We start from the raw sequence: 10,096 nt of genomic DNA, 5'->3' as shown, positions 1-10,096 counted from the left end.
TCATTAACTCCTCAAGCACCGTGTTCACTGTATATACTATGTATTTACACACTTAATATACTTTGCATTTTTGCACTTTTGCATTATTACATTTTCTGAAATGTCTTATATGTTACTCTGATTGCTGATGCCACAACTAAATTTCCCCTTTGGAATGAATGAAGTATGTATCCATCCTATCCTAACACCAGTAGCTTAAAACTCAAAATGCTAAAGATTATGTATCATCATATCAGCCGCCTTACAGAAAGAGTGTATTTCACAATTTTTGGGTGAAAAGCGCTCAACTTATTGATCAAACAAGTTATTTTGTTACCGTTTATGCAACCTTTTGTATCCCTCACCCCCCCCCCCCCACACACACACACTATTCTCTCTTTCCGTCTCCCAGTCTCTTTTCACCCGCAATTTGCAAAAGAAAGAAAGCGTCAGTTACCCTCTAACAACACAACATGTTGGGATATAAAATGTTTTATTTTGTCTGGTGAATAGAGCGGGGAGATAAGAACAGGGCAGCATTCCCAGTAGATAAAAATGAATGGCAAAATGTTTGCATCATTTTAATAAAACTGATAACTGTCGAGGAACCCGGTTTTATCAGTGAGAAGGGTGCAGATGCAAAATAATGTGACAACACAAAAGTGATTATGTGTTTGTGTTATCGCGAGCCATGTTCACTGCACACAGTAATTGTATTTTATAATTTTGTGCCCGTTGCACAGTTCATAATTCCCTTCCCAATGATGACTTATGTTTCCTAGTGGTGCCTCCAAACGCCCCACCAAGAACACTTTGGATTATAGCAATATTGCCGCTGAGACAATTGTGACAAACCCACAGCACACCGGGCATGCACTCAGTCACAGCTCCACACTCTCATTCACTCACTCACTCACTCATTCTCTCTCAGCCAGACATGGGTGTCAGCCAAACAGTGCTATTTGCTGCAGCAGGACTGGCACTTCTCCAGACCATGAGGATAGCAGGCTTGGCAACGCAGATCACTGATGGACTCATTGAAGCGGTTCGCCAGCATGGACAGCTTGCTGCCGTGACACAGAGAGCAGGGAGCGCAGCCCGAGCCGCGACAATGCTGGCAGCTGTCGGCCTCCTGGAGACAGAAGAAACACATTAGAGGGGTGAAGAGGAGGAGAAAGAGGAGGTGAAACAGAGGAATTGAAACAGGCAAAGGATAAAAAAAAAAAAAAAAAGAAATAAAGGGGTGAGAGACAAGAAACATATGGGTGGAGAATTAACTGAAAAGTGAAGTTGGAAGTGAAGTTTCTTATATGTATATTAAAAAAAATATGCGTAAAATGCATGAATTGAATGTAAAATGTTGAATACACACACAGGATTTTACATTAAAACATATTACTGATATTTACACTGCAACAGTTTTAAAGCCTATTAACTTGCAACACCTTTAGCCAGCACATAAACAGTAACAATTAACAGCTATCTAGTTTAACTGGCTGGCCTAGAAAACACTAAACAACCTTAACGACATGGAGGATTTCTTCCGATATTATTTATAATTAAATGTCCCTGGTAATAAGCTGTGTCATTTATACAGCCAGCTGGTCATTAGAATTAAAGGCATAATAAGAAGCAGCTGCCTGTGGATTATCGTTGACATGAGGCAGGATACTAACAGAAGATGTAAATCTATACAACCAACTGCATGTCGTAAATCAGTAGAAATAGGTTTTAGTGACAACTTTGCTGTGAATTGTTCCGAGGAACCAGGATGTTATTGCTATGGAGGTTTCCAATGTTTTTAAAAGGAGCAGCGTGTCGGATTTAGGGGGATTTATTGGCAGAATCGGAAAACACTATTCATAGCTTTGTTTTCATGAGTGTATAATCTCCTGAAACTAAGAGTCGTTGTGTTGTTGTTACCTAGAATGAGCCATTGTACAATCTACACACAGAGCTCGTCCTTATGGAGTTGCACCGACTTGTTTCCACAGAAGCCCTGAATAGATAATCCAAACACCTGCTCTCGGAAGCTTTTTTACAATACCTAAAGGGCACCGTGGTTCTCCGATATACCTGAGAGGGGTGAGCGGATGGATATTTAGTGGGTTGGAATCTGCAATGTCACAGATGCCACTAAATCACTGCTCCTTTCAGTATGTATGTGCCACAAACTAAATGCCATACACATCTGAGAATTTGGGAATTTGATGAATCTAAAAATCGTGGCACACAAAAAGTGCCATTTTTCATGAAGTGAAATTGTGTTCAAATTAAGGAAGACATTATTGAGTGAGTGCTCCTTTAGCTAAGACTACTTACTGCATTTGATGACATATCATGTATCAGTATATCATGCAATGCACTGCAATGATCACCTAAGAAAATATATGCCCAGATTGTGTAAACAGTTGCGAAATTGCAGGTACAGCGTAGAAAAACCGAAACAAAGATAGTGAAATATCGACTACCTTTGAATCAGGGCAACAAAGACAAAGATGATAAAGAAAATAAATTAACAAAAAAAAAGTGAGATTGCCAAATAATGGAGAGAAAGAAAAAAAAAAAGCTGAGAGTGAACTTTTTCTTTTATAGAGGCAGCGAAAATGAGAAAATAACGAGATCGGTGAGAAAACAATGGAGGGAGTGAGGGGGGAAAAAGAGCAGTAATCAGCCAAGGAGGTGAGGCGGGGACAACAGCGAGCTGGATATCCTTGCGGGCTGGCGAGTGTCAGGCAAATGCTGCAAGGGCAGAGTGAAACTGTGGACTCATCAGTATGTGTTCACAGTTGACAGATAACACCGGGACAAGGGGGTGGTGGTTGCAGCGGGGAGTGGGGCAACAGAAGAGAGACGAGAAGGGGGAATAAAAATGGGGTGGCAGTTACAAGGAAACGTAGGAGATTGTGGGATGAATAAACAGCCTTCCGTGAGCAGTTTCAAATTACAACAATATGGCTGCACAGACGATCAAACAGTTGCGCTTTTGAAAGCACATAAAGTGTAGAAACGGAGGCTGAAGACAGATGCAGAGATGGATAGGGGAGGGAAGGAAATAGATAAGTTGGCGAGACAGAATACCAAGATACAGAAGCAGGGTGATAAAAACCCAACCACACCACTGAGAATAATTTGGCCAAGGATCATTACCTTGGTCTCCGTATCACTGATCTGTTTCTCCTCCTCCCCGTCCAGGACACAAAGAGCTTTAGCCCTCCTCCTGCTCCCCCTCTCCCTGGCCTTTGGGTATCCCTCCAAGTCTACAGGAGGCACTGTGTTGTGCCGCAACGCTTCAGGCTTCCTCTGTGGTGCTCTGATGATGCGCAGATTGCTGGTGTAGATGATTATCTTGCCGAAGTCCAACACCGAGGACTGATGAAAACAGAACAAGCCAGATAATCCTAGATCAGTCACTACAACTGGTGCATCCTAAGATTAAATATTTGCATTAGCATCTCGTTGTGTTAGAGATTTCCGACAACGCCCAGATTCCATCCTTGGAGCTGACAAGAGTGCCCACATTGAGCCGTGGGCTTTATGTGTGGGTGAGAAGAGGTTTTCTAGTTGAATGCAGATGAAGAGTCACACCCCTTGTGCAAAACACAACATGCTGCATGTGTTCTGGCTTCTGGTGGTGGAGAAATTAGAAAACAGTTTCTCTTTTAATACAAATTATCTTCTTTGTGATATCTACAGATACATTTGGTCACGCTTTAAAAAGGTCTACATTGCAATTGAAGGATGCAGAAGGTGATGACCATGAAGTTGCTGAGTTTGAGGAGTCGTTTGTTCTCCAGTCTGTCCTACCATTTCACATGTTTTCTCCAAACATCTTCTTCTACTGAACATAGAAAAATATCAGGCTAGTTTAATGAGCCTAAAGGTTTATGTAATATCGGCTGGAGCCGATCCCAGCTGACTTTGGGCAAAGGCAGGGTTCACCCTGGACTGGATGTTTCTGGCCCAAATGCACCGTGCATGGGACTTGGTTAACTTCTTACACTACACTTTTTATGTCCGCATGCCTGTACCTTCAACTTTTTTTTTGAAGAACCAGAAATTTTATAGAATAGTTTGTTCATCTTTTGCTCTGAGGATTTAACTGGAAGAGTTTCATATCGATCCAAGCCGAGGAAGTGCCCTTATTGTGGGTCAATTAATATAGTCCATGGGGAGAGTGTATTAGAAAAACGAACACTTCTGGGAAAACATTCATCAGATTATAACTTCCACATCTATATCGGCAGGGCTGCATTGTTGATTACCAATCACTGACTTTTTTGTCAGTGAATCTCCCTTATTTTGAAACACAGAGAGAAAGCATTGGACACATCCATTAGGGAGAAACTCATTAGACTTCACACAGGGGGCTCCTCTCGGACCACCGTGCCACCATTCTTTCAACAATGCCCCAAAAGGATAAACTAATTCCAGATTGTTGTTTTCCACTGATAAATCTGATAAATACTGACCTTGGACACCAAAGCATGCCTTTGTTTAGAGGATAAAAGAAGGAAACTGACACTAAGCCAGCAGGCGATATAGCTGACCTCCGACTGCTGCACTAATGAAGCCACTGCCACAACAGCTCAGCAAGGCTTTTTCCTTTCAGATGAACAATGTTGTATTTCAACTTAAATTGTTGTGCAATTCTTCACGGAAAAGCAAGCAGTTGGTGCTTTAATTACCCAAGGATTCTTCTCATATTCTATTTTAAAGTTTGGATCGCTTGTTCTGTTCTGTATGAATTTATTATTAAATTACTTTGCGTTGGCTGGTAATTGTGTATGTGTTTATTTTGGCGTGTCTGTTTGATTTTCAGAATATGTACCATGAAAAGCTCTGAGGGTTTTAAAAAAAAACTCTTCCAAGGAGCCGTGGTACTTTCTTATTATGACTTCCTTTTTATAAGCATACCCATAGAGACACTGCATAGACATCGTGCTTCACATAATCATAATTCTAAATGTGTTAATGGTCTTTTTCTGTTGTTTGAAATAGCAGACAATTCATGACTTACTGCATTTGTTGAACTGACAATGCCTCTGGTTCTACATCACAATCTTCAATCCCAAACGCGGTTTTGTAAAAGATCACAACTAAGTAAACAGTTTTCATGATAAACATTTCATTTAGCTTTCAACAGTATCGTATCATTTCCGTATTCTGCTTTTCTGGATGAATGAAGACGACAGTCGGTCTCAGTACTTGACATTCAGACTTGACATCGCTCGAGAGAAATCTAATTTAAACTGATCTTGAATAAATAAAAGAAAATTTTAAAAAACCGAGGAATGTTGCTTACTTTAGCATCTCCCTGTGCTTCCTCAGTCTGGCCTGCAGCAGGCTTGTAGCTTCCCATTCCTCTGTACACGTTTATTCTCTGGGCAATGAGCCCCGTTGGAGGATACACAGCTGGGTACAGAACAAAGCATATTGTCAGGAGAGAGAGATAGCTTGTACTATAAATCTGAGACTAGGGTCCAGGTTTCATCCACAAACAGCATGCATTTCCCATGCGCTGGTGTGCTCAGAGGGAATAGCCTCTCAAATTCTGTGACAAACTACCGAGGTAAGAGGTTACTGGTCCAAGTAAAAAATGATTTGACACACAAACCCCTGTCAAAAAGACTATGAATAATTATCATCAAAGAACTATTATTCTCATCTAAATCGCTGCAACAAAGCAAATATGCCTATTTATGCTACATGTCAATCTATTAACTGAACACTATACACTAATTCTAACAATGTTTTGATTAATTAGTACATTCCCACTTCAGTAGAAACTTATTAAAATAGCTCAGCATTTCATCTTTGAAATTGGTAGATTTCCAAAGACACAGTTTGATTTACCTCCTCTGGTGCATGCAGCTATAATTTTTGGCATATTAACTGACAAAATAGTTATCTGTTGTAACATTTGCACTGAGCTAGATATAATATGTCTATTTAGCAGAAGAAAAAGAAATTCTGGGCGAGCGCAATAACAGGGTTTCAGCATGTTATTCTTTGCCATTTCGCTTACTGATTGCAGATCACAATATGATCAGTGCACGTGGGCTATTGAGCCTGTAATTGCATCGCTTTGAGATGTGTCCCAAGATCATCACAACGGTTGCTGTGACACTCTGTATTTGAGATGTTTGTAAGTGTGTACTGACAATTGTGCAGCAAAGGGTACAGCAAAGTCTCAATCATGCACCATATTACTATGAAAGCAAAAACATGTCAAAACAACTGTAAAGGAAACCATTCCAGAGTATAGGCTGGAATGCCTTACACAACTGTAATGTACACTTTGTTGGTCTCCCTTGTTAGTAGCTTACAGCCCACACAAACAAACCTCAGTGCAGTCATGCATATAAAGTAAGACACAGCGATAGTGTGTTACACAATAAGCAAAAACCCACTTGGTTGCTCTCCTTGAGCATCTTCAAACCCACAGAGCTGCTCCACCTCCAAGTGGCTGGGGGGGATCTTGCGGTGGACGAAGCTGTGAGGGTATTTCTCCTCTGGACTGTCCAGCTCCTGACCGTCCTCATACACGTGCTTCAGCACCCGGCCGCTGTAGGACGACGCCAACTTGAACCGCACCTGTGGTTTTGAGTTGAAGGTGACATGTTTTTACATGCTTAGAAGAGGCAGTGGTATGTAAACTGCTGTTAAGATACCTATTTGCATAGCTGGTTTGCGTACAAAAGAAGAGATTTATGGGTAGAAGAAAAAAACGGCTGTTGAAAAGAGAAGAGGGTGCATACATTTGCAGCATGTCAACATACAAGGTAACGTTCAGCTTTATTCAGTTGGCAGTTTGACATCAGGTGCAATTAAAGGCTGAGAACCACCTTCAAGCACTCCAGCTTCAGCTAGTTGTGGAATATAAAGTCAAATAAGTCTTTGATATTAACGACGTTACAAGAATTGAAACAGAAAGCTCGGCAAAGACTTCAATACATATTTTTATCAACACAGTGCATTTATTAAAATACTTCAAAACCCATGCATTTCAAAGAAAGTGGTTGTGCAAATAACTCACCTTTCTGGGCTTGGTGCCTTCATAGCGTTGATTCAGTTTTCTCTGGAGTTCCTCCATGGTGGCTGGTTGAGGAGGGAACGTCGAGAGACCGTCAGACCATTCAAGGAGTTCCTTACGTGGGGCAAATAGACATCGGCTGGACACCGTGGTCCCTGGTGCGATGAAAGTGTGTGTGGATGGACGGTTGGAAGAATGGATTGATATAAAGCTTGATTGAAACGCGGGGGTACAAGAGTGTAAGGAGTGGGTGGACGACTAGATGAGATAAAGCTCTCTCCATGTGTCCTGCCTCCTGAGTTTGGCTGTACCCGCTGTTTTAAGGGACCACCTTTTCTAGCTCCCTGTGCTAAATTATTCAAAGCTGGATCGTGTGTACAAAAAGGTGGACGAGAAACCAGAAGCTCCGGCATCAAATAATTATGATCACCAGAATAGAAGGTAGTTGGAACTGAGTGAGAGTGTGTGTGCGTGTGCGCGTGAGTGTGAGAGGGGGTTGTAGGACTGCCTGTCATTGGACGAGAGCCGAGTGCATCAATGTGGAAAAGTAAACACAACATTTGATATCTGTTTCTGTCAAACTGAAAACCTTCACCAAAATATATTTATGGTTACTGGATTGATAGTTTTATCCCATTGTCCTAACACCTTGCTTTGAGTGTGCTTGTATTGATTTGTTTTGTTAATGCATGTGTTTCAGTACTGGATGTGTTTGTGCAAGGTAAGTAATCCATTTCTTAGTTAAAACTTCAGTGTCTCGTAGAGCATTACTTCATGACTCAGTGGAGTCTGAGTCAGCCTAAAAATCTAAAGAAGCACTTTAAAACTGAAAAAAGGTCAGTTTTCACACACCTGATAATGACTGTTTTCTCCATAACACTCAGGGACCTCATTAGAATCTAAAATATATACTGTTTATATTCATATTAACATATCAAACAGACCTATATCACAAGTGTAAATTATTTGGACAACACACAAAACATGAGGTTCTCAAGACTAAAGACTGTATCAACTCACAAACTGTACAAAGTGAAATGTAACATGACTGTTATGTGTAATGTCTCCCATTGCAGCAAAAGTACTTGGTGATACCAATAAGAAATATGAATTGAAAGACAGAACGAATTTGAAAGTATGAATCAAAAAACACATTTTAATCTATTATTTAAATTAAGGGAACTCTTTGGAAGTATACAACTAAGCAGATTGTCCCTCCTAATCCTACAATGTAATTTTACAAACTGATAAGTCATACAAGTAGTTTCTAACAAAATAACCATGTGTTAATTTTAATGGCTTCAATTATTGAAGCCATTATTAGTATTTTTGCGTCACCCTCTTTTGTGTTGAACTTTAAAATACCCTCTACTTAGTGTGACTAATCGAAAGGGTTACCATGCATTAGACGCTGTGCAAAGACTCACATTCACTCTTTTCCAATATAGCTTGCAAAAATTATCAGAGCCTTTAACCTACAAAATGTCATTATTAATCATTTACATACAAAGAGCTAGTAAGTAATCATATTCATACTGAAATTATGACTTTTCTCTTAGTATAATTCAACTGCAAAAACTTTATTAGACTATCATTTAAGAAAGCCAAAGGATAGAGGCAGTTCATATATATATGTTTGTATTTAAAGACAAAACCAAACAAATACCCCCCTTTAACCTCGGACCCTAATAACTGACAGCCTTTTCCTGTTGGACTAACCCTCAACAAGCAGACAGTCAGAAAAGCTACAATGAATTTGGTCCAAAACTGAAGCAGCTAAATGGAATTCAGCCATCAAATTCAGTGGATTAAACAAAATAACTATCTGCATCACCAGCTATCTGTCTATCAAACAATTTGTGATTATACTCGTTTATTTTATCAGTGAGGTGTAAATTAGTAAAATTCATAAGTATGACTCACGTATATTACAGTCAAATGAGTGTCGTGAATCTTTTATTTTGAAGATGAGTGCCTTAATATCTAACCCTTAACCCTATATGCTAAACACTTTATGTAATCAAGAGTGACTCATTGCCCCAATTTACTACCATCAAATACTGAGTACTGGGCAGCTTCCTGACTTGAAGATGTATCCAGAATGTGAAGCAGGAAAACCAGAATTCTACAAAATTGCCCAAAAAAAAAACTTTTCAGTGACTGAGATTGGTTAGCTAAAAATACAACAACAATAGTCTAATCATAAGCCTTTGTTTTTTTCCTTCTATTTAATGTTCCCATCATTCAAAAGTATTGTCAACATCTCTAATTTTACTCTTTGTCATTTTCCAGAATTGGGCTGTCTGACTCTTATTAAGCCTAATAGGGTATAATGTATGCAGTCAGTATCCTTTAAGCTTAATTTCATCACCAGTTTGGAGAATAATTTAGGATTTCAATCACATCTATGAGTGCCATAACTACAATCTGCCTCATTTTCTCCTGAGTCAATGCACATTCTGTCATCATGTGTCAGACCTGTGTGTGTGCGCGTGTGTGTGTGTGCTTTGTACATTTGCATGTAATGCCAAATCCAAAAATGCACACGTACGGCATTTGAATGATTCAATTTCCAGTTTTTGAAAAGGTTATCTATATTTTGAAACTGCTGATGGCAGTGGCAACTTTTTCTGCAAATAGAACTAACACTAATCTAACAAATGGATGCTATTAGCCCGATGCATGTCGCAATCAATCCTACAGTTATCCTTACAGATGACTGTTATTAAGCGGAGAGTGGACGGATGGTTTAAAAGAGAGAGAGAGAGAAGACAGAGACCCGCCGTTGCCTCTTCCCCGACCAAGAGTCAGCTTAATCAGATTGCAGAACAAGCAAGTAAGATCACTCAAGCGAGAAATTGTTTTGGGTGCATCGCAGTCAAGGAATCGTTTAATGTGCCAGGATTCTTGTTGCTTTCCGTTTAAATGATTGCCACTGCAAATCTGTCTTCCTGTGTCTCCACATTAACGGTTCATCTACATTCTATCATCCTCATTATAATCCGTAAATACAATACGCAATATGAGCTGCAATGCTCACGTACAGTGCACACTCTGCTCGCTATAGATCCTCATCTAATC

The 10,096-nt window shown here is 39.9% G+C and overlaps 1 protein-coding gene across 1 annotated transcript; it reads right to left on the bottom strand.

The window, feature by feature from the left end:
* Positions 1-937: 937 nt before the first annotated feature.
* Positions 938-7,090, bottom strand: LOC137803061 (glutaredoxin domain-containing cysteine-rich protein 2). Its single transcript, XM_068601323.1, has 5 exons — positions 7,019-7,090; positions 6,393-6,576; positions 5,285-5,394; positions 3,130-3,351; positions 938-1,111 (listed from the first exon to the last, which is right to left on the bottom strand). Exons 1-5 carry the CDS (start codon positions 7,073-7,075, stop codon positions 938-940), a joined length of 747 nt encoding a protein of 248 aa, XP_068457424.1. The 5' UTR covers positions 7,076-7,090.
* Positions 7,091-10,096: the final 3,006 nt, after the last annotated feature.

Source organism: Clinocottus analis, unplaced genomic scaffold, assembly GCF_023055335.1.
Source record: "Clinocottus analis isolate CAN_PGR_092001 unplaced genomic scaffold, fCliAna1.0.p SCAF_5, whole genome shotgun sequence".
Lineage (NCBI taxonomy): Eukaryota > Metazoa > Chordata > Actinopteri > Perciformes > Cottidae > Clinocottus > Clinocottus analis.
This window is presented reverse-complemented; position numbering and strand designations above follow the sequence as displayed.

Excerpts from the sequence above, each read along its gene's own strand:
- LOC137803061 (XM_068601323.1), bottom strand. The coding sequence starts at position 7,075 with ATGGAGGAACTCCAGAGAAAACTGAATCAACGCTATGAAGGCACCAAG. Across the intron at positions 6,577-7,018 it reads AAGGCACCAAGCCCAGAAAG|GTGCGGTTCAAGTTGGCGTC; the intron begins GTGAGTTATTTG and ends TCAAAACCACAG. Across the intron at positions 5,395-6,392 it reads TGCTCAAGGAGAGCAACCAA|CTGTGTATCCTCCAACGGGG; the intron begins GTGGGTTTTTGC and ends TTCTGTACCCAG.